This window comes from Eleutherodactylus coqui, chromosome 1 (assembly GCF_035609145.1).
Source record: "Eleutherodactylus coqui strain aEleCoq1 chromosome 1, aEleCoq1.hap1, whole genome shotgun sequence".
Taxonomy (NCBI): domain Eukaryota; kingdom Metazoa; phylum Chordata; class Amphibia; order Anura; family Eleutherodactylidae; genus Eleutherodactylus; species Eleutherodactylus coqui.
In genome coordinates, this window is record NC_089837.1 from 533570687 (window position 1) to 533596970 (window position 26284).

At 37.3% G+C, this 26284-nt stretch overlaps 1 protein-coding gene across 1 annotated transcript in view; it reads left to right on the forward strand.

The window, feature by feature from the left end:
• Nucleotides 1-19934, forward strand: part of CNGA4 (cyclic nucleotide gated channel subunit alpha 4) — a 53049-nt gene extending 33115 nt beyond the window's left edge. Inside the window, exon 5 of the mRNA XM_066594166.1 lies at nucleotides 18195-19934. Coding sequence (XP_066450263.1) covers nucleotides 18195-18586 — 392 coding nt within the window. The 3' untranslated portion in view covers nucleotides 18587-19934. The remainder of the gene's footprint in view (nucleotides 1-18194) is intronic.
• Nucleotides 19935-26284: the final 6350 nt, after the last annotated feature.

The window sequence follows — 26284 nt, forward strand, 5'->3', positions numbered from 1 at the left end:
TAGTTATATTCTTGTATATAGGGGGCAGTATTATAGTAGTTATATTCTTGTACATAGGGGACAGTATTATAGTAGTTATATTCTTGAATATAGGGGGCAGTATTATAGTAGTTATATTCTTGTACATAGGGGGCAGTATTATATAGTAGTTATATTCCTGTACATAGGGGACAGTATTATAGTAGTTATATTCCTGTACATAGGGGCAGTATTATAGTAGTTATATTCTTGTACAGAGGGGGCAGTATTATAGTAGTTATATTCTTGTATATAGGAGCAGTATTATAGTAGTTATATTCTTGTATATAGGGGGCAGTATTACAGTAGTTATATTTCTGTACATAGGGGGCAGTATTATAGTAGTTATATTCTTGTACATAAGGGGCAGTATTATAGCAGTTATCTTCCTGTACATAGGGGGCAGTATTATAGTAGTTATATTCTTGTACATAGGGGGCAGTATTATAGTGGTTATATTCTTGTACATAGGGGGCAGTATTATAGTAGTTATATTCTTGTACATAGGGGGCAGTATTATAGTAGTTATATTCTTGTACATAGAGGTAGTATTATAGTAGTTATATTCTTGTATATAGGAGCAGTATTATAGTAGTTATATTCTTGTACATAGGGAGCAGTATTATAGTAGTTATATTCTTGTACATAGGAGGCAGTATTATAGTAGTTATATTCTTGTACATAGGAGGCAGTATTATAGTAGTTATATTCTTGTACATAGGGGACAGTATTATAGTAGTTATATTCTTGTACATAGGGGGCAGTATTATAGTAGTGATATTCTTGTACATAGGGGGCAGTATTATATTAGTTATATTCTTGTACATAGGGGGCAGTATTATATTAGTTATATTCTTGTACATAGGGGGCAGTATTATAGTAGTTATATTCTTGTACATAGGGGACAGTATTATAGTAGTTATATTCTTGTACATAGGGGGCAGTATTATAGTAGTGATATTCTTGTACATAGGAGGCAGTATTATAGTAGTTATATTCTTGTACATAGGAGGCAGTATTATAGTAGTTATATTCTTGTACATAGGAGGCAGTATTATAGTAGTTATATTCTTGTACATAAGGGGCAGTATTATAGTAGTTATATTCTTGTACATAAGGGGCAGTATTATAGCAGTTATCTTCCTGCACATAGGGGGCAGTATTATAGTAGTTATATTCTTGTACATAGGGGGCAGTATTATAGTAGTTATATTCTTGTACATAGGAGGGAAGTATTATAGCAGTTATATTCTTGTACATAGGGGGCAGTATTACAGTAGTTATATTCTTGTACATAGGAGGGAAGTATTATAGCAGTTATATTCTTGTACATAGGGGGCAGTATTATAGTAGTTATATTCTTGTACATAGGGGGCAGTATTATAGTAGTTATATTCCTGTACATAGGAGGCAGTATTATAGTAGTTATATTCTTGTACATAGGACGGAAGTATTATAGCAGTTATATTCTTGTACATAGGGGGCAGTATTATAGTAGTTATATTCCTGTACATAGGAGGGAAGTATTATAGCAGTTATATTCTTGTACATAGGGGGCAGTATTTTAGTAGTTATATTCCTGTACATAGGAGGCAGTATTATAGTAGTTATATTCTTGTACATAGGAGCAGTATTATAGTAGTTATATTCCTGTACATAGGAGGCAGTATTATAGTAGTTATATTCTTGTACATAGGGAGCAGTATTATAGTAGTTATATTCTTGTACATAGGAGGGAAGTATTATAGCAGTTATATTCTTGTACATAGGGGGCAGTATTATAGTAGTTATATTCTTGTACATAGGAGGGAAGTATTATAGCAGTTATATTCTTGTACATAGGGGGCAGTATTATAGTAGTTATATTCTTGTACATAGGAGGCAGTATTATAGTAGTAATATTCTTGTATATAGGAGGCAGTATTATAGTAGTTATATTCTTGTACATAGGGGACAGTATTATAGTAGTTATATTCTTGTACATAGGGGGCAGTATTATAGTAGTGATATTCTTGTACATAGGAGGCAGTATTATAGTAGTTATATTCTTGTACATAGGAGGCAGTATTATAGTAGTTATATTCTTGTACATAGGAGGCAGTATTATAGTAGTTATATTCTTGTACATAGGGGGCAGTATTATAGTAGTTATATTCTTGTACATAAGGGGCAGTATTATAGCAGTTATCTTCCTGCACATAGGGGGCAGTATTATAGTAGTTATATTCTTGTACATAGGGGGCAGTATTATAGTAGTTATATTCTTGTACATAGGAGGGAAGTATTATAGCAGTTATATTCTTGTACATAGGGGGCAGTATTACAGTAGTTATATTCTTGTACATAGGAGGGAAGTATTATAGCAGTTATATTCTTGTACATAGGGGGCAGTATTATAGTAGTTATATTCTTGTACATAGGGGGCAGTATTATAGTAGTTATATTCCTGTACATAGGAGGCAGTATTATAGTAGTTATATTCTTGTACATAGGACGGAAGTATTATAGCAGTTATATTCTTGTACATAGGGGGCAGTATTATAGTAGTTATATTCCTGTACATAGGAGGGAAGTATTATAGCAGTTATATTCTTGTACATAGGGGGCAGTATTTTAGTAGTTATATTCCTGTACATAGGAGGCAGTATTATAGTAGTTATATTCTTGTACATAGGAGCAGTATTATAGTAGTTATATTCCTGTACATAGGAGGCAGTATTATAGTAATTATATTCTTGTACATAGGGAGCAGTATTATAGTAGTTATATTCTTGTACATAGGAGGGAAGTATTATAGCAGTTATATTCTTGTACATAGGGGGCAGTATTATAGTAGTTATATTCTTGTACATAGGAGGGAAGTATTATAGCAGTTATATTCTTGTACATAGGGGGCAGTATTATAGTAGTTATATTCTTGTACATAGGAGGCAGTATTATAGTAGTAATATTCTTGTATATAGGAGGCAGTATTATAGTAGTTATATTCCTGTACATAGGAGGCAGTATTACAGTGGTTATATTCTTGTACATAGGGGTCAGTATTATAGTAGTTATATTCTTGTACAAAGGTGGCAGTATTAGAGTAGTTATATTCTTGTACATAGGGAGCAGTATTATAGTAGGTATATTCTTGTACATAGGGGGCAGTATTATAGTAGTTATATTCTTGTACATAGGGGGCAGTATTATAGTAGTTATATTCCTGTACATAGGAGGCAGTATTACAGTGGTTATATTCTTGTACATAGGGGTCAGTATTATAGTAGTTATATTCTTGTACATAGGGGGCAGTATTATAGTAGTTATATTCTTGTACATAGGAGGCAGTATTATAGTAGTTATATTCTTGTACATAGAGGGTAGTATTATAGTAGTTTTATTCTTGTACATAGGGGACAGTATTATAGTAGTTATATTCTTGTACATAGGGGGCAGTATTATAGTAGTTATATTATTGTACATAGGGGGCAGTATTATAGTAGTTATATTCCTGTACATAGGAGGCAGTATTACAGTAGTTATATTCTTGTACATAGGGGTCAGTATTATAGTAGTTATATTCTTGTACATAGGGGGCAGTATTATAGTAGTTATATTCTTGTACATAGGGGGCAGTATTATAGTAGTTATATTCCTGGACATAGGGTCAGTATTATAGTAGTTATACTCTTGTACATAGGGGGCAGTATTATAGTAGTTATATTTTTGTACATAGGAGCAGTATTATAGTAGTTATATTCTTGTACATAGGGGGCAGTATTATAGTAGTTATATTCTTGTACATAGGAGGCAGTATTATAGTAGTTATATTCTTGTACATAGGAGCAGTATTATAGTAGTTATATTCTTGTACATAGGGAGCAGTATTATAGCAGTTATATTCTTGTACATAGGGGGCAGTATTATAGTAGTTATATTCTTGTACATAGGGGGCAGTATTATAGTAGTTATATTCTTGTACATAGGAGGCAGTATAATAGTAATTATATTCTTGTACATAGGGGGCAGTATTATAGTAGGTATATTCTTTTACATAGGGGACACTATTATAGTAGTTATATTCTTGTACATAGGGGGCACTATTATAGTAGTTATATTCTTGTACATAGGGGGCACTATTATAGTAGTTATATTCTTGTACATAGGGGGCAGTATTATAGTAGTTATATTCTTGTACATAGGAGGCAGTATTATAGTAGTTATATTCTTGTACATAGGGGGCAGTATTATAGTAGTTATATTCTTGTACATAGGGGGCAGTATTATAGTAGTTATACTCTTGTACATAGGAGGCAGTATTATAGTAGTAATATTCTTGTACATAGGGGGCAGTATTATAGTAGTTATATTCCTGTACATAGGGGGCAGTATTATAGTAGTTATATTCTTGTACAAAGGTGGCAGTATTAGAGTAGTTATATTCTTGTACATAGGGAGCAGTATTATAGTAGGTATATTCTTGTACATAGGGGGCAGTATTATAGTAGTTATATTCTTGTACATAGGGGGCAGTATTATAGTAGTTATATTCCTGTACATAGGAGGCAGTATTACAGTGGTTATATTCTTGTACATAGGGGTCAGTATTATAGTAGTTATATTCTTGTACATAGGGGGCAGTATTATAGTAGTTATATTCTTGTACATAGGGGGCACTATTATAGTAGTTATATTCTTGTACATAGGGGGCAGTATTATAGTAATTATATTCTTGTACATAGGGGGCAGTATTATAGTAGTTATATTCTTGTACATAGGGGGCACTATTATAGTAGTTATATTCTTGTACATAGGGGGCACTATTATAGTAGTTATATTCTTGTACATAGGGGGCAGTATTATAGTAGTTATATTCTTGTACATAGGGGGCAGTATTATAGTAGTTATATTCTTGTACATAGAGGGTAGTATTATAGTAGTTTTATTCTTGTACATAGGGGGCTGTATTATAGTAGTTATATTCTTGTACATAGAGGCAGTATTATAGTAGTTATATTCTTGTACATAGGGGACAGTATTATAGTAGTTATATTCTTGTACATAGAGGGCAGTATTATAGTAGTTATATTCTTGTACATAGGGGGCATTCTTATAGTAGTTATATTCTTGTACATAGGAGCAGTATCATAGTAGTTGTATTCTTGTATATAGGGGGCAGTATTACAGTAGTTATATTCTTGTACATAGGGGGCAGTATTATAGTAGTTATATTCTTGTACATAGGGGGCAGTATTATAGTAGTTATATTCTTGTACATAGGGGGCAGTATTATAGTAGTTATATTCTTGTACATAGGAGCAGTATTATAGTAGTTATATTTTTGTACATAGGGGGTAGTATTATAGTAGTTATATTCATGTATATAGGGGGCAGTATTACAGTAGTTATATTCTTGTACATAGGGGGCAGTATTATAGTAGTTATATTCTTTTACATAGGGGGGGCAGTATAATAGTAGTTATATTCTTCTACATAGGGGGGCAGTCTAATAGTAGTTATATTCTTGTACATAGGGGGCAGTATTATAGTAATTATATTCTTGTACATAGGGGGCAGTATTATAGTAGTTATATTCGTGTACATAGGGGGCAGTATTATAGTAGTTATATTCCTGTACATAGGAGGCAGTATTATAGTAGTTATTTTCTTGTACATAGGACGGAAGTATTATAGCAGTTATATTCTTGTACATAGGGGGCAGTATTATAGTAGTTATATTCCTGTACATAGGAGGGAAGTATTATAGCAGTTATATTCTTGTACATAGGGGGCAGAATTTTAGTAGTTATATTCCTGTACATAGGAGGCAGTATTATAGTAGTTATATTCTTGTACATAGGAGCAGTATTATAGTAGTTATATTCCTGTACATAGGAGGCAGTATTATAGTAGTTATATTCTTGTACATAGGGAGCAGTATTATAGTAGTTATATTCTTGTACATAGGAGGGAAGTATTATAGCAGTTATATTCTTGTACATAGGGGGCAGTATTATAGTAGTTATATTCTTGTACATAGGAGGGAAGTATTATAGCAGTTATATTCTTGTACATAGGGGGCAGTATTATAGTAGTTATATTCTTGTACATAGGAGTCATTATTATAGTAGTAATATTCTTGTATATAGGAGGCAGTATTATAGTAGTTATATTCTTGTACATAGGGGGCAGTATTATAGTAGTTATATTCTTGTACATAGGGGGCAGTATTATAGTAGTTATATTCTTGTATATAGGAGGCAGTATTATAGTAGTTATATTCTTGTACATAGGGGGCAGTATTATAGTAGTTATATTCTTGTACATAGGGGGCAGTATTATAGTAGTTATACTCTTGTACATAGGAGGCAGTATTATAGTAGTTATATTCTTGTACATAGGGGGCAGTATTATAGTAGTTATATTCCTGTACATAGGGGGCAGTATTATAGTAGTTATATTCTTGTACAAAGGTGGCAGTATTAGAGTAGTTATATTCTTGTACATAGGGAGCAGTATTATAATAGGTATATTCTTGTACATAGGGGGCAGTATTATAGTAGTTATATTCTTGTACATAGGGGGCAGTATTATAGTAGTTATATTCCTGTACATAGGAGGCAGTATTACAGTGGTTATATTCTTGTACATAGGGGTCAGTATTATAGTAGTTATATTCTTGTACATAGGGGGCAGTATTATAGTAGTTATATTCCTGGACATAGGGGGCAGTATTATAGTAGTTATATTCCTGTACATAGGAGGCAGTATTACAGTGGTTATATTCTTGTACATAGGGGGCAGTATTATAGTAGTTATATTCTTGTACATAGGGGGCACTATTATAGTAGTTATATTCTTGTACATAGGGGGCAGTATTATAGAAGTTATATTCTTGTACATAGGGGGCAGTATTATAGTAGGTATATTCTTGTACATAGGGGGCACTATTATAGTAGTTATATTCTTGTACATAGGGGGCACTATTATAGTAGTTATATTCTTGTACATAGGGGGCAGTATTATAGTAGTTATATTCTTGTACATAGGGGGCAGTATTATAGTAGTTATATTCTTGTACATAGAGGGTAGTATTATAGTAGTTTTATTCTTGTACATAGGGGGCTGTATTATAGTAGTTATATTCTTGTACATAGAGGCAGTATTATAGTAGTTATATTCTTGTACATAGGAGGCAGTATTATAGTAGTTATATTCCTGTACATAGAGGGCAGTATTATAGTAGTTATATTCTTGTACATAGAGGGCAGTATTATAATAGTTATATTCTTGTACATAGGGGGCATTCTTATAGTAGTTATATTCTTGTACATAGGAGCAGTATCATAGTAGTTGTATTCTTGTATATAGGGGGCAGTATTACAGTAGTTATATTCTTGTACATAGGGGGCAGTATTATAGTAGTTATATTCTTGTACATAGGGGGCAGTATTATAGTAGTTATATTCTTGTACATAGGGGGCAGTATTATAGTAGTTATATTCTTGTACATAGGAGCAGTATTATAGTAGTTAAATTTTTTTACATAGGGGGTAGTATTATAGTAGTTATATTCTTGTATATAGGGGGCAGTATTACAGTAGTTATATTCTTGTACATAGGGGGCAGTATTATAGTAGTTATATTCTTGTACATAGGGGGCAGTATTATAGTAGTTATATTTTTTTACATAGGGGGGGGGGCAGTATAATAGTAGTTATATTCTTCTACATAGGGGGGGCAGTCTAATAGTAGTTATATTCTTGTACATAGGGGGCAGTATTATAGTAATTATATTCTTGTACATAGGGGGCAGTATTATAGTAGTTATATTCTTGTACATAGGGGGCAGTATTATAGTAGTTATATTCCTGTACATAGGAGGCAGTATTATAGTAGTTATATTCTTGTACATAGGACGGAAGTATTATAGCAGTTATATTCTTGTACATAGGGGGCAGTATCATAGTAGTTATATTCCTGTACATAGGAGGGAAGTATTATAGCAGTTATATTCTTGTACATAGGGGGCAGAATTTTAGTAGTTATATTCCTGTACATAGGAGGCAGTATTATAGTAGTTATATTCTTGTACATAGGAGCAGTATTATAGTAGTTATATTCCTGTACATAGGAGGCAGTATTATAGTAGTTATATTCTTGTACATAGGGAGCAGTATTATAGTAGTTATATTCTTGTACATAGGAGGGAAGTATTATAGCAGTTATATTCTTGTACATAGGGGGCAGTATTATAGTAGTTATATTCTTGTACATAGGAGGGAAGTATTATAGCAGTTATATTCTTGTACATAGGGGGCAGTATTATAGTAGTTATATTCTTGTACATAGGAGGCAGTATTATAGTAGTAATATTCTTGTATATAGGAGGCAGTATTATAGTAGTTATATTCTTGTACATAGGGGGCAGTATTATAGTAGTTATATTCTTGTACATAGGGGGCAGTATTATAGTAGTTATACTCTTGTACATAGGAGGCAGTATTATAGTAGTAATATTCTTGTACATAGGGGGCAGTATTATAGTAGTTATATTCCTGTACATAGGGGGCAGTATTATAGTAGTTATATTCTTGTACAAAGGTGGCAGTATTAGAGTAGTTATATTCTTGTACATAGGGAGCAGTATTATAGTAGGTATATTCTTGTACATAGGGGGCAGTATTATAGTAGTTATATTCTTGTACATAGGGGGCAGTATTATAGTAGTTATATTCCTGTACATAGGAGGCAGTATTACAGTGGTTATATTCTTGTACATAGGGGTCAGTATTATAGTAGTTATATTCTTGTACATAGGGGGCAGTATTATAGTAGTTATATTCCTGGACATAGGGGGCAGTATTATAGTAGTTATATTCCTGTACATAGGAGGCAGTATTACAGTGGTTATATTCTTGTACATAGGGGGCAGTATTATAGTAGTTATATTCTTGTACATAGGGGGCACTATTATAGTAGTTATATTCTTGTACATAGGGGGCAGTATTATAGAAGTTATATTCTTGTACATAGGGGGCAGTATTATAGTAGGTATATTCTTGTACATAGGGGGCACTATTATAGTAGTTATATTCTTGTACATAGGGGGCACTATTATAGTAGTTATATTCTTGTACATAGGGGGCAGTATTATAGTAGTTATATTCTTGTACATAGGGGGCAGTATTATAGTAGTTATATTCTTGTACATAGAGGGTAGTATTATAGTAGTTTTATTCTTGTACATAGGGGGCAGTATTATAGTAGTTATATTCTTGTACATAGAGGGCAGTATTATAGTAGTTATATTCTTGTACATAGGGGGCATTCTTATAGTAGTTATATTCTTGTACATAGGAGCAGTATCATAGTAGTTGTATTCTTGTATATAGGGGGCAGTATTACAGTAGTTATATTCTTGTACATAGGGGGCAGTATTATAGTAGTTATATTCTTGTACATAGGGGGCAGTATTATAGTAGTTATATTCTTGTACATAGGGGGCAGTATTATAGTAGTTATATTCTTGTACATAGGAGCAGTATTATAGTAGTTATATTTTTGTACATAGGGGGTAGTATTATAGTAGTTATATTCTTGTATATAGGGGGCAGTATTACAGTAGTTATATTCTTGTACATAGGGGGCAGTATTATAGTAGTTATATTCTTGTACATAGGGGGCAGTATTATAGTAGTTATATTCTTTTACATAGGGGGGGCAGTATAATAGTAGTTATATTCTTCTACATAGGGGGGGCAGTCTAATAGTAGTTATATTCTTGTACATAGGGGGCAGTATTATAGTAATTATATTCTTGTACATAGGGGGCAGTATTATAGTAGTTATATTCTTGTACATAGGAGCAGTATTATAGTAGTTATATTCTTGTACATAGGGGCAGTATTATAGTAGTTATATTCTTGTACATAGGGAGCAGTATTATAGCAGTTATATTCTTGTACATAGGGGGCAGTATTATAGTAGTTATATTCTTGTACATAGGGGGCAGTATTATAGTAGTTATATTCCTGGACATAGGGTCAGTATTATAGTAGTTATACTCTTGTACATAGGGGGCAGTATTATAGTAGTTATATTTTTGTACATAGGAGCAGTATTATAGTAGTTATATTCTTGTACATAGGGGGCAGTATTATAGTAGTTATATTCTTGTACATAGGAGGCAGTATTATAGTAGTTATATTCTTGTACATAGGAGCAGTATTATAGTAGTTATATTCTTGTACATAGGGGCAGTATTATAGTAGTTATATTCTTGTACATAGGGAGCAGTATTATAGCAGTTATATTCTTGTACATAGGGGGCAGTATTATAGTAGTTATATTCTTGTACATAGGGGGCAGTATTATAGTAGTTATATTCTTGTACATAGGAGGCAGTATAATAGTAATTATATTCTTGTACATAGGGAGCAGTATTATAGTAGTTATATTCTTGTACATAGGAGGGAAGTATTATAGCAGTTATATTCTTGTACATAGGGAGCAGTATTATAGTAGTTATATTCTTGTACATAGGAGGGAAGTATTATAGCAGTTATATTCTTGTACATAGGGGGCAGTATTATAGTTGTTATATTCTTGTACATAGGAGGCAGTATTATAGTAGTAATATTCTTGTATATAGGAGGCAGTATTATAGTAGTTATATTCTTGTACATAGGGGGCAGTATTATAGTAGTTATATTCTTGTACATAGGGGGCAGTATTATAGTAGTTATATTCTTGTATATAGGAGGCAGTATTATAGTAGTTATATTCTTGTACATAGGGGGCAGTATTATAGTAGTTATATTCTTGTACATAGGGGGCAGTATTATAGTAGTTATACTCTTGTACATAGGAGGCAGTATTATAGTAGTAATATTCTTGTACATAGGGGGCAGTATTATAGTAGTTATATTCCTGTACATAGGGGGCAGTATTATAGTAGTTATATTCTTGTACAAAGGTGGCAGTATTAGAGTAGTTATATTCTTGTACATAGGGAGCAGTATTATAGTAGGTATATTCTTGTACATAGGGGGCAGTATTATAGTAGTTATATTCTTGTACATAGGGGGCAGTATTATAGTAGTTATATTCCTGTACATAGGAGGCAGTATTACAGTGGTTATATTCTTGTACATAGGGGTCAGTATTATAGTAGTTATATTCTTGTACATAGGGGGCAGTATTATAGTAGTTATATTCCTGGACATAGGGTCAGTATTATAGTAGTTATACTCTTGTACATAGGGGGCAGTATTATAGTAGTTATATTTTTGTACATAGGAGCAGTATTATTGTAGTTATATTCTTGTACATAGGGGGCAGTATTATAGTAGTTATATTCTTGTACATAGGAGGCAGTATTATAGTAGTTATATTCTTGTACATAGAGGGTAGTATTATAGTAGTTTTATTCTTGTACATAGGGGACAGTATTATAGTAGTTATATTCTTGTACATAGGGGGCAGTATTATAGTAGTTATATTATTGTACATAGGGGGCAGTATTATAGTAGTTATATTCCTGTACATAGGAGGCAGTATTACAGTAGTTATATTCTTGTACATAGGGGTCAGTATTATAGTAGTTATATTCTTGTACATAGGGGGCAGTATTATAGTAGTTATATTCTTGTACATAGGGGGCAGTATTATAGTAGTTATATTCCTGGACATAGGGTCAGTATTATAGTAGTTATACTCTTGTACATAGGGGGCAGTATTATAGTAGTTATATTTTTGTACATAGGAGCAGTATTATAGTAGTTATATTCTTGTACATAGGGGGCAGTATTATAGTAGTTATATTCTTGTGCATAGGAGGCAGTATTATAGTAGTTATATTCTTGTACATAGGAGCAGTATTATAGTAGTTATATTCTTGTACATAGGGAGCAGTATTATAGCAGTTATATTCTTGTACATAGGGGGCAGTATTATAGTAGTTATATTCTTGTACATAGGGGGCAGTATTATAGTAGTTATATTCTTGTACATAGGAGGCAGTATAATAGTAATTATATTCTTGTACATAGGGGGCAGTATTATAGTAGGTATATTCTTTTACATAGGGGACACTATTATAGTAGTTATATTCTTGTACATAGGGGGCACTATTATAGTAGTTATATTCTTGTACATAGGGGGCACTATTATAGTAGTTATATTCTTGTACATAGGGGGCAGTATTATAGTAGTTATATTCTTGTATATAGGAGGCAGTATTATAGTAGTTATATTCTTGTACATAGGGGGCAGTATTATAGTAGTTATATTCTTGTACATAGGGGGCAGTATTATAGTAGTTATACTCTTGTACATAGGAGGCAGTATTATAGTAGTAATATTCTTGTACATAGGGGGCAGTATTATAGTAGTTATATTCCTGTACATAGGGGGCAGTATTATAGTAGTTATATTCTTGTACAAAGGTGGCAGTATTAGAGTAGTTATATTCTTGTACATAGGGAGCAGTATTATAGTAGGTATATTCTTGTACATAGGGGGCAGTATTATAGTAGTTATATTCTTGTACATAGGGGGCAGTATTATAGTAGTTATATTCCTGTACATAGGAGGCAGTATTACAGTGGTTATATTCTTGTACATAGGGGTCAGTATTATAGTAGTTATATTCTTGTACATAGGGGGCAGTATTATAGTAGTTATATTCTTGTACATAGGGGGCACTATTATAGTAGTTATATTCTTGTACATAGGGGGCAGTATTATAGTAATTATATTCTTGTACATAGGGGGCAGTATTATAGTAGTTATATTCTTGTACATAGGGGGCACTATTATAGTAGTTATATTCTTGTACATAGGGGGCACTATTATAGTAGTTATATTCTTGTACATAGGGGGCAGTATTATAGTAGTTATATTCTTGTACATAGGGGGCAGTATTATAGTAGTTATATTCTTGTACATAGAGGGTAGTATTATAGTAGTTTTATTCTTGTACATAGGGGGCTGTATTATAGTAGTTATATTCTTGTACATAGAGGCAGTATTATAGTAGTTATATTCTTGTACATAGGGGACAGTATTATAGTAGTTATATTCTTGTACATAGGAGCAGTATCATAGTAGTTGTATTCTTGTATATAGGGGGCAGTATTACAGTAGTTATATTCTTGTACATAGGGGGCAGTATTATAGTAGTTATATTCTTGTACATAGGGGGCAGTATTATAGTAGTTATATTCTTGTACATAGGGGGCAGTATTATAGTAGTTATATTCTTGTACATAGGAGCAGTATTATAGTAGTTATATTTTTGTACATAGGGGGTAGTATTATAGTAGTTATATTCATGTATATAGGGGGCAGTATTACAGTAGTTATATTCTTGTACATAGGGGGCAGTATTATAGTAGTTATATTCTTGTACATAGGGGGCAGTATTATAGTAGTTATATTCTTTTACATAGGGGGGGCAGTATAATAGTAGTTATATTCTTCTACATAGGGGGGCAGTCTAATAGTAGTTATATTCTTGTACATAGGGGGCAGTATTATAGTAATTATATTCTTGTACATAGGGGGCAGTATTATAGTAGTTATATTCTTGTACATAGGGGGCAGTATTATAGTAGTTATATTCCTGTACATAGGAGGCAGTATTATAGTAGTTATTTTCTTGTACATAGGACGGAAGTATTATAGCAGTTATATTCTTGTACATAGGGGGCAGTATTATAGTAGTTATATTCCTGTACATAGGAGGGAAGTATTATAGCAGTTATATTCTTGTACATAGGGGGCAGAATTTTAGTAGTTATATTCCTGTACATAGGAGGCAGTATTATAGTAGTTATATTCTTGTACATAGGAGCAGTATTATAGTAGTTATATTCCTGTACATAGGAGGCAGTATTATAGTAGTTATATTCTTGTACATAGGGAGCAGTATTATAGTAGTTATATTCTTGTACATAGGAGGGAAGTATTATAGCAGTTATATTCTTGTACATAGGGGGCAGTATTATAGTAGTTATATTCTTGTACATAGGAGGGAAGTATTATAGCAGTTATATTCTTGTACATAGGGGGCAGTATTATAGTAGTTATATTCTTGTACATAGGAGTCATTATTATAGTAGTAATATTCTTGTATATAGGAGGCAGTATTATAGTAGTTATATTCTTGTACATAGGGGGCAGTATTATAGTAGTTATATTCTTGTACATAGGGGGCAGTATTATAGTAGTTATATTCTTGTATATAGGAGGCAGTATTATAGTAGTTATATTCTTGTACATAGGGGGCAGTATTATAGTAGTTATATTCTTGTACATAGGGGGCAGTATTATAGTAGTTATACTCTTGTACATAGGAGGCAGTATTATAGTAGTAATATTCTTGTACATAGGGGGCAGTATTATAGTAGTTATATTCCTGTACATAGGGGGCAGTATTATAGTAGTTATATTCTTGTACAAAGGTGGCAGTATTAGAGTAGTTATATTCTTGTACATAGGGAGCAGTATTATAATAGGTATATTCTTGTACATAGGGGGCAGTATTATAGTAGTTATATTCTTGTACATAGGGGGCAGTATTATAGTAGTTATATTCCTGTACATAGGAGGCAGTATTACAGTGGTTATATTCTTGTACATAGGGGTCAGTATTATAGTAGTTATATTCTTGTACATAGGGGGCAGTATTATAGTAGTTATATTCCTGGACATAGGGGGCAGTATTATAGTAGTTATATTCCTGTACATAGGAGGCAGTATTACAGTGGTTATATTCTTGTACATAGGGGGCAGTATTATAGTAGTTATATTCTTGTACATAGGGGGCACTATTATAGTAGTTATATTCTTGTACATAGGGGGCAGTATTATAGAAGTTATATTCTTGTACATAGGGGGCAGTATTATAGTAGGTATATTCTTGTACATAGGGGGCACTATTATAGTAGTTATATTCTTGTACATAGGGGGCACTATTATAGTAGTTATATTCTTGTACATAGGGGGCAGTATTATAGTAGTTATATTCTTGTACATAGGGGGCAGTATTATAGTAGTTATATTCTTGTACATAGAGGGTAGTATTATAGTAGTTTTATTCTTGTACATAGGGGGCTGTATTATAGTAGTTATATTCTTGTACATAGAGGCAGTATTATAGTAGTTATATTCTTGTACATAGGGGACAGTATTATAGTAGTTATATTCTTGTACATAGAGGGCAGTATTATAATAGTTATATTCTTGTACATAGGGGGCATTCTTATAGTAGTTATATTCTTGTACATAGGAGCAGTATCATAGTAGTTGTATTCTTGTATATAGGGGGCAGTATTACAGTAGTTATATTCTTGTACATAGGGGGCAGTATTATAGTAGTTATATTCTTGTACATAGGGGGCAGTATTATAGTAGTTATATTCTTGTACATAGGGGGCAGTATTATAGTAGTTATATTCTTGTACATAGGAGCAGTATTATAGTAGTTATATTTTTGTACATAGGGGGTAGTATTATAGTAGTTATATTCTTGTATATAGGGGGCAGTATTACAGTAGTTATATTCTTGTACATAGGGGGCAGTATTATAGTAGTTATATTCTTGTACATAGGGGGCAGTATTATAGTAGTTATATTCTTTTACATAGGGGGGGGGGGCAGTATAATAGTAGTTATATTCTTGTACATAGGGGGGGCAGTCTAATAGTAGTTATATTCTTGTACATAGGGGGCAGTATTATAGTAATTATATTCTTGTACATAGGGGGCAGTATTATAGTAGTTATATTCTTGTACATAGGGGGCAGTATTATAGTAGTTATATTCTTGTACATAGGAGGCAGTATTATAGTAGTTATATTCTTGTACATAGGACGGAAGTATTATAGCAGTTATATTCTTGTACATAGGAGGCAGTATTATAGTAGTTATATTCCTGTACATAGGAGGCAGTATTATAGTAGTTATATTCCTGTACATAGGAGGCAGTATTATAGTAGTTATATTCTTGTACATAGGGGGCAGAATTTTAGTAGTTATATTCCTGTACATAGGAGGCAGTATTATAGTAGTTATATTCTTGTACATAGGAGCAGTATTATAGTAGTTATATTCCTGTACATAGGAGGCAGTATTATAGTAGTTATATTCTTGTACATAGGGAGCAGTATTATAGTAGTTATATTCTTGTACATAGGAGGGAAGTATTATAGCAGTTATATTCTTGTACATAGGGGGCAGTATTATAGTAGTTATATTCTTGTACATAGGAGGGAAGTATTATAGCAGTTATATTCTTGTACATAGGGGGCAGTATTATAGTAGTTATATTCTTGTACATAGGAGGCAGTATTATAGTAGTAATATTCTTGTATATAGGAGGCAGTATTATAGTAGTTATATTCTTGTACATAGGGGGCAGTATTATAGTAGTTATATTCTTGTACATAGGGGGCAGTATTATAGTAGTTATACTCTTGTACATAGGAGGCAGTATTATAGTAGTAATATTCTTGTACATAGGGGGCAGTATTATAGTAGTTATATTCCTGTACATAGGGGGCAGTATTATAGTAGTTATATTATTGTACATAGGGGGCAGTATTATAGTAGTTATATTCTTGTACATAGGGGGCTGTATTATAGTAGTTATATTATTGTACATAGGGGGCAGTATTATAGTAGTTATATTCTTGTACATAGGGGGCAGTATTATAGTAGTTAAATTCTTGTACATAGGGGGCAGTATTATAGTAGTTATATTCTTGTACATAGGGGGCTGTATTATAGTAGTTATATTCTTGTACATAGGGGGCAGTATTATAGTAGTTATATTCTTGTACATAGGGGGCAGTATTATAGTAGTTATATTCTTGTACATAGGGGGCAGTATTATAGTAGTTATATTCTTTTACATAGGGGGGGGCAGTATAATAGTAGTTATATTCTTTTACATAGGGGGGCAGTTTAATAGTAGTTATATTCTTGTACATAGGAGCAGTATTATAGTAGTTATATTCTTGTACATAGGGGGCAGTATTATAGTAGTTATATTATTGTACATAGGGGGCAATATTATAGTAGCTATATTATTGTACATAGTTGGCAGTATTATAGTAGTTATATTCTTGTACATAGGAGGCAGTATTATAGTAGCTGTATTCTCATAGAATCACGGAATGGTACAGTTGGAAGGGACCTCCATGATCATCTGGTCCAACCCCCTGCTCAGTGCAGGATTCACTAAATCATCCCAGACAGATGTCTGTCCAGCCTTTGTTTGAACACTTCCATTGAAGGAGAACTCCCCACCTCCCATGGCAACTTGTTCCACTCATTGATCACCTCACTGTCAGAAAGTATTTTCTAATATCTAATTTGTGTCTCCTCCCTTTCAGTTTCATCCCATTGCTTCTAGTCTTTCCTTGTGCAGAGGAGAATAGGGCTGATCCCTCTGCACTGTAACAACCCTTCAAATATTTGTAGACCGCTATTACGTCTCCTCTCAGCCTTCTCTTCTGCTAAACATTTCCAGATCCTTTAACCGTTCCTCATAGGACAGGATTTGCAGACCGCTCGCCATCTTGGCAACTGTTCTCTGAACTTGCTCCAGTTTGTCTATGTCTCTTTTAAAGCGGGGTGCCCAGAACTGGACCCAGTATTCCATATGAGGTCTGACTAAGGAAGTGAAGAGGGGGATAATGACCTCACGTGATCTAGACTCTATGCTTCTCTTAATACATCCCAGAATTGTGTTTGCCTTTTTGGCTGCTGCATCACATTGTTGACTCATGTTCAGGCTATGATCTATCAGTATACCCAAGTCTTTTTCACATGTTTTGCTGCTGCTTAGCCGAATTCCTCCCATTCTGTATGTGCTTTCTTTATTTTTCTTGTCCAGATGTAGGACTTTGCATTTCTCCTTGTTAAATACCATTTTGTTAGTTGTCAACCACTGCTCAAGCTTTTCTAGATATTCTTGTATATAAGATCAATTATAGGAGCAGTATTATAGAGACACAAGAAGTAAAAATGAAACCTTTGTGAGGCACAAGGCATAATTTCACTTTATTGAAGCATCAAATCAAAGTAAACCCACATTAGGGTTTAATATTCTGATTATGAGATGTTCTTTTATCATTCATAGAGAAAAGCTGCAATTATACTTCAGGCTTTTATATTCCTTGTAGGCAACACGTCTGGCAACCGCAGAACTGCAAACATCAAAAGCATTGGCTACTCAGATCTTTTCTGCCTTTCCAAGGAGGACCTAAAGGACGTCCTCACTGAGTACCCTGATGCCAAGGCCATGCTGGAGGAGAAGGGTCGAGAGATCCTACTCAAAATGAATAAACTCGATGAGAATCTGGCTGCTGAGCTGGTGGCCAAACAACAAGAGGTGGACAACAAGGTGAGGAGGTTGGAGGTCAACTTGGAATCTCTACAGACCAAACTGGCCAGGCTTCTAGCTGAACTCGAGTCCAATGCTGTCAAGATGTGTCAGAGGATTAAATGTCTTGAGTGGGAGATAAGCCTGTGGGAGGAAGAGGGGTCTAAAGAGGAGCTCCACGATGGACAATGAGCCTATATTCCAATCATTGACCTGCACAGCATGAGGTGAATGAATATGCAGATAGTGGCGAGCAGATGTCATTTCATATGAGAGATCTCCCAAATCAGCCCAGTGCATTGTGATTGAGGAAATGTGCTTGTGTACCATCCATGGATCTCCAATAACAGTCAAGACTGGTTTTAGACAAAGTTAAAAGTGTCCTCCTCAGACTCCTAAATTGATGTCTACATTGTGTATACTGACCAGGGGCAGATTAAAGCTTCCATGGGGCTTGTTTGACAGTTGTAGGCCCCCATGAAGTTTAGAGCATGACTTGAAGCTTACTGCATTGATACAAGAACAGAACCAAATTTACTAAGTAGATATGGTACCAAAACTAAGCTTACTTCATAAAGTACTAAAACCAAGCTTATTACATATATACGGCACCAGAATCAAACTTACTACCTACATATAGTAGCACAACCAAGCTTACTGAATGAATACAGTACCATAACCAAGCTTACTCCATTGATCTAGTGCCAGAATTAAGCTTACTAAGTAGATGCGGTAACACAGATAAGATTACTACATACAGTATGAGAACCAAGCATACCACATAGATATGGTACAGAAATAAGCTTACATTTGGTTCCTTGAGAAAAAAAATGCACCATATTGTAAAAATCAAAAACAAACAAAAAAAATTAAAATAAATCTTGGTATTTGTATAGCGCCAACTTATTCCGCAGCACTTTCAGGTAATTATTACTTATTACCCCCCACCAAGCTGGGTTCTCATTTAACAGACCTCGGAAGGATGGAAGGCCGAGTCAACCTTGAGCCGGGCTACCTGACTCATGCGGGGATCGAACTTGCAACATTCAGGTCATAGGCGAGAGCTTACACTCTGCACTACACGAGGCTCATCATAAAACAGCATATATAATTGACACATAGTTGTGTCCTCTATTTTGATGAGTCTACACTTTTACGCACTCTGTATATGCATGCACACTGTAGTGGCCCAGTGGGTTCTACAGAACACTCACAGCAACACTTGCCCTGTCCTACCTGTCTATGTCTGTAGGAGAGACCCTGTACTCCCCTTCTCTCCACTAAGCCTAGAACTTAGCCTGATGTTAGCTGCAGTCTCATTGGCTGACAGTCAGATTGAATTTCACTGGCGCAGAGTCCAAGGGCAGGAAAAACACGACTCAAGTCCCTATGCAGAGGGGGAGGAGTCCAGAAAGTGTGGGAACTGGAAGAGGAGATAAAAGGGAGTGATAGTGAGCAGTTAGAGGAGAGAGTAATCAGAAGAGGTGGAAATAGGAGCAGTTGAGTCATGTCGGAGAGGAGGAAGTACCCGTATGAGAGCAAGCCACGTTTTCTTCCAAGATCGAGCGGGGTGTAAACCCGCTCCCTTGGCACCACACAGCGGAGGAAAAGAGAACCTTCCTGATGTCTATCTTCTTCAAACAATGAGTCATAGCTACCTGGTGAATTCAAAGCCAGGATTAGCCATTCAGCCACTTGTCCCTCTGCTTCATGTACACTTCACGAAAATCGAAATCAATGCTTCATCTAAAGCAACTAGTGGGGAGATTGTCTTATAAAACAATTCTGAGGAAAGGAAAGAAGAGGAGAGAGCGTTGAAGTCAGGTCTTAATCAAGTCATTATACTGTATTTTGTGTTCAGTTGCCTGCTTAATACTGCTTCTTCGTGTACCTGTTTGATACTTTTTTCTAGAGAACTGTAAATTCAAGTTGTATAGTTGGTAAATCTGTACACTCCCAGATGTCTAAACTGTTGCTGGACTCGACTCTGTTATTTCTTCGGCATACCACCCCGAGGGTCCAGTCGGAGCGTTGGCATCACCATGACAAAACTAGGCCTTCTGGCCATATGTGCTACAGTAAGTTCTTTGGGGCCATTGCACACACTACTTACAGCACCACTAATGGAGCATTCAGCCTTCCTGGCGGAAGAACACGCTGGAGAAGAGGAGCCGCCGCTGCTGCTGGGATCACCTGCCCCTCCTTCCAGTCCATGTGGCTTGCATCCTGTGTTTGGTTTTGACAACCGTGGGGGCCTCGACACCGGCCGCTAAAACCACCAATATTGTAGCTCACCATTGGTCCTGACGCTGGTCAGATTCATAATATGCTGCACAATTCCATAACAAGGAGGACACATCTGGAACTCATTAGATTAAATAGCCATTTAAATATGAGCGTGTTCGTCTGCAACGTGCAAATAAACATGCCCTCCATGAGCAAAACGTACGGGAAAATACGCCAATATGCACGCAAAAAAGCCTCATAGAAAGCACAAATATGTTGCGCTGAGGCGTGCACAAAAACAGATACGCCCGTCTGAAGGTGCCCTTCGAGGAGTCGTTCCAAATGCATAGCACTGCTGTCTTTATGCCCTCAGGCCAGCGTCACACAGAGAATAGAACCCATTCATTCCAACGGGTTCGTTCACATTTCCGTATTTTGCACACACATTTGTCTATTTTTCTGCATGTCTGCAAACCAAACCTACCCATAGAAGTCCATGGGGGATGCGCGAGCGCACAAGATGATGTGTGGAACGCTAAGCTGTTACGCTGGAAGAATAACACATCTGGAACTAATTAGCCATTTCAATCAGTGCGTTTGTTTGCTGCGTGCCTTGCGGGGAGACAAAAAGTGCAGTAAATTATGCCAAGGTGTACAAAAACGCATCGTTCGTCCTGCAAAAGCGCAGCTCAGGTGCGGACAATGCGCTCATTTTCCTATGAAGCCGGCCATACTCTTACAGCCTTTATTGGAGTTGTGTCCCAGTGTTTTTATTTCTGAAGCCATGCCCCCTTCTGTTCAGCCAGGGTACTGTCTACTCTGGAAGGCAATCCCATCCATAAGATGGCAGCCTAATAGGGGCATGTCTTCTCTATTGGAAGACAGTGTGTCTGCCATCTATGCATGTGTTGGTACTAGACAAAGGCACCCATACCATGAGGCAACCTGAGACTTGCCTCGGGCTGCAGTCTGCAGGACCTCAGAGAGGCAACAGGTTGCTAACTTGCTGGTAATTATTTTTTACTGGCCATTAATGCCAGCTGGGCAGCAACTCAACGGGCATTTCACTCATCCAGCCTGCAACTCCGGTCTGGGGATGGCAGCTGCTACTGAGTCTGTGACCTCTCCCTCCGCGCACCGTCTGAAGACCCTCCAGGGCAAAAGCACAGAAAGAACACATACTGTATATGTACATTATATATATTTGAGGCTGGCGGGGTGCACTCGCCTCGGGATCGCCGACCTCTCTTATATGGACCTGGCGCACCACACATGTAGACACTCCAGAGATGTGGATCTCTCGTATGACACAGTGGCTCACTCAGTCCATGTAAAAGTCAGAATAACTTTATTTTCTTAAATCTTCAGAAATATCAGAAAACTCAGTGGAAAACAATCCCCAGCGGCAGCGAACACAGTTTGTGCAATCAACAAGACAAGCACTAGCCTCTCAAGGCGCTAACTACACAGCAATACTCTGACTTAGTTCTGAAGTGCAGGAATGGTCAGCAGGAGTCCACCAGGTAGATGCGCTCCTCCCGGCTCGGACTGCCTGACCCTGCAGCCTTTATGTCCCAGTGATTACCCCAGTGGGTCCAGCTGAGCTCACTGGGATCCAGAAGGAAGACCTAGACTAGAGTTTTATCTCACCGCAGCTAAGCATTTGGGTGAAATATACCCTCCCTCCAATACTCTTCCTTGCACATGTCTACATCCACCCCTCATTTCTAGACCAGAGAGCTGGGCAACTTTAGCCACCATGCAGTGCCCTCTACAGAGCGCATCAGCATTAGGGTGGATTCAGACGACCGTATATCGGCTCGGTTTTCACGAGGAGGCGAGACGGGGCGGGGCTAAGTTCTGAGAATTAGCCCCACCCCGCCCCGCCTCTCCTCATTGCAAATAGTGCAGGGGGGCAGAGAGGAGGCAGAGAGGGGGCGGGAGCTCAGAGCACTGCTCCTGGATCTTCCATCCTCCTCCCCCTGCAGACAGAGACGACGTATATCGACTCGGCGTGAAAACCCAGCCGATATACGGTCGTCTGAACCCACCCTCACCCTGAGACTTGACAGGTCTATACTCCAGGGCAAAGTTAAAGTTTTGTAGTGACAAGAACCATCTTGTCACTCTTGTGTTTTTCTCTTTGTTTTATTGTTCTAAATGTTCTACCCAGATGATAGTATTTTAGTGCCGGTGCTTTGCAAAGGTCGCTCTGCCAATCTGAACTGTACATGACCACATCGTCCAGGTATGCAGCAGAATAATCATGATGTGGCCTCAAAATATGGCCCATCAACTTCTGAAAAGCAGCCGGCGTCCCGTGCGATCCGAATGGCATGTTTTTGTATTGGAACAAACCATCTGGGGTGGCAAACATGGTTTTCTCTTTGGCTCTATCCGTCAAAAGTATTTGCCAGTACCAATCTGTAAGATTAAGAGTGGTAATGTATCTGGCATCACCTAACCTCTCAATCAGTTCATCCAGCCTTGGCTTGTGACAGAGGCGTAATGTGAAGCTTCTGGGCCCCAATGCAAAACCTGTAACAGGGCCCCCAACTATAATGCTTTATTCATAGCACTGGGCTCCCTATATGGAGAAGAGAGGCCTTATGGGCCCCCTATGGCTCTTGGGCCCAGGTGCAACCGCATCCCCTATAGTTACGCCCTTGGCATGTGATAAGCATCAAACTTGGAGCTTTTGTTTAGCTTTCTGAAGTCATTACAGAACCTCCAAGTGCCGCTCAGAGAACTTCCTTTTATTTCTCTGTAGAAACTCCTTGGCGTCTTGTTGTTGGTGTACTGAGGGGGGAGTCTCGTATCCTAAATGTGGGAGAAGGTTGCTGCACCTTCTGCTCCCTAACACCCGAGGTACCCAATGATTTCCTATCCTTTCAGGGCTTAATTAAGTTACCATGGTAGATCTGGTAAGGCTTTCTTCTCCCCAGTTGGTGTACTTTATAATTTACATCTTCAACCCTCTCTACTATTTCATAGGGACCTTGCCACTTGGCGAGAAATGCACTTTTCACCGTAGATACCAATACCAGGACTCGGTACCCAAGGTCAAAATTTCTAACCTTGGCAGACCGATTATACATTCTGCTCTGTACCTTCTAGAAGTGCTCCCTGGCAATAGGCATTACAGTAGCAATGGTCCTGCATCTGTGCTACATGCTCAATAACGCTCTTGTAGGGTGTCAACTCGGTCTCCCATGTCTCTTTGGCTATGTCCAGCAGCGCCCTTGGATGACGGCCATAGACCAACTCAAAGGAAGAGTACTCGGTAAATGGCGGTGGTATGTCTATAATAGAGAACATAGGGTACAGTAACAGACAATCCCAGCCACAGCCATCTTTGGCTACTACCTTCACTAACATTTGCTTTAGAGTCTTGTTAAATCTCCCCACTAACCCATCTGTCTGAGGGTGGTACACAGAGGTACGTAGGTGCTTGATTTTAGAGGTGGCCCAGTTCTTTCATTATCTTGGACATAAACAGTGTCCCCTGGTCAGTAAGGATTTCTTTAGGAATCCCTGTCCTGGAAGACATTAGTGACAATTCTCGAGCAATGCTTTTGGTGGTAGTATTTTTTTAATGGGACAGCTTCAGGATATCGTGTAGCATAATCTATCGCCGCCATGATTTACTGATGTCCGCTTGCCAATTTGACTATGGGATCCACTAGATTCTTTCAAATGGCACCTCAATAATGGAGAGGGGAATTAACGGGCTGCAAAAATGTGAGGCAAGTGCAGTCATCTGACACGTTGGGCGGGATTCACAATATTGCTTTATTTTTTTTTAATACAAGGCCAGTAGAACCTTTGTAGGACTCTGTCCTGTGTTTTATCAGTCCCCCAAGTACTTCACTATCCAGGACCTTACGTTTATATGACCTGGGTAGGACCAGTTATTAACCATCTGCTCATTACTTTTAGTTACTCTATATATGAGTCCATTGTTCATGGAAAAGTGGTGAAACTGCTGGTTGGCACCTGGTTCTCGTGGCACACCATTCATGACCATAATACTCTATTGTGCATTTGCGGGAGTGGGATCCATCAACCATGCTGTCCCAAAGTTTTCCTAAAAAAAAAAGTCTAGTTCAGATGCCCCTGGAGTGGCGGAGGATCCTCATCATTTCCTTCAGCAAAGACCTGCAATGGAAAGTGAACACATTTCTCCTTAATGTCCACAATTTTGCATCTGTGAGGATGAGGTAAATTCACTGGGCATTACATCATTCTCTTTAGATTTAGGCTATATCTTTCCCCACAAGTCCCAAAACAGAGGGAGATCATGTCTGATATCACACTGTGCATTACATTTTTTAACGAGCCTACTTGGTAGGATGCAGTTCCTGCTATTCTCTATGGTAGCCAGAGCTATGGGGTACACTTTCATATCCCCAAGTATACATGTTACAACATACATGTTTTCCAGGCAGATAGCTCTCAGCTACCAGGGTAGCATAAACCAGTGTAACCATACTACCGGAGTCCAGAAGAGCCTTCACCAAGCAAAGGTCCGCACTCAGCTCCTACACTTGTAGTTCAGGCTCTAGTCCCAGTGATGCAACACATGCAGCTTATGCAAACAAAGAGCAGCACCTAGACCTGTCACACTCCATGGGCTTGGTCGTTAAGGGGCAATTAGCTAAGAAATGTCTTGACTCCTGGCACCTCCAACGCTGCAATATCCCTGGTCTGTTTGGCTGAGAGTCCTTTCTAGGGCTGACTGGGCCTCTAGGCTCATCCATACTGACCCCACGTGGTGTCACTTCAGGGGCCCTTGGCTCTTTTTCCACAGGCCTCAAACTTCTCTCAGGAAATGGAAGTCTCTTACCAGCAGTAGGCCAGATGGTCCATGGAGAGGTCTGGGCAAGTGGGAGGTCACGAAGATAATCCTCTGTCACAGCATATCGGTCCACATGGTTGACCAGTTTGATGTGGTGATCAATCATTATCCTTTCCACAGTCTGGGTTGGTGTGCAGGCCTCTGTTTCCAGCCATTTCTCGACCAGGTGGAAAAGATCAAACATTTGGGACCTGGCAGGCTGGTCAACCCTGTAGCTCCAGTTATGTAACCTTTGGGCACGTATAGCAGCCATGACTCCCAGACTAGCCGTATCTCAGCCTTTAGCTTTGCATAGTCTTTAACATCATGCTAGCTGAAGTTATGGTAGGCTTTTGGGGGTTCATTAGTGAGATAGGGTGCAAGAACTCCCACCCATTCCACTTCTGGGAGTTTCTCCCTTTCTGCAATCCTCGCTTGAAGGCAGTCAAATATGCTTCTACATCATCCTCAGCAGTCATCTTTTGTATAGACCATTGCACAGCTTCTCTTGCACTTATAGTAGCGGGGGTCCTTTCGTCTTTTCTCTTAGGGCACCCCAGAAGTGCCTCTATCATCATACCAATTCATTCCTGCTGTTGGGCACTTGTCTGCTGTCATTGGTCATTCTCCTGAGCCGGCTGCTAGACAAGCTCCTCCAGAGCAGCGGACTGTGCTCGCATAATAGCAGGCTTCACTCATGACATGAGCAGATTTAGTCCACCATATGTGGTAATGTTCGCGTGGGGAGTGGTCAGCGACAACACACTTTGTTTTCTTGAATCTTCAGAAATAATAGAAAACATGGTGGACAACAATCGCCACCGCCA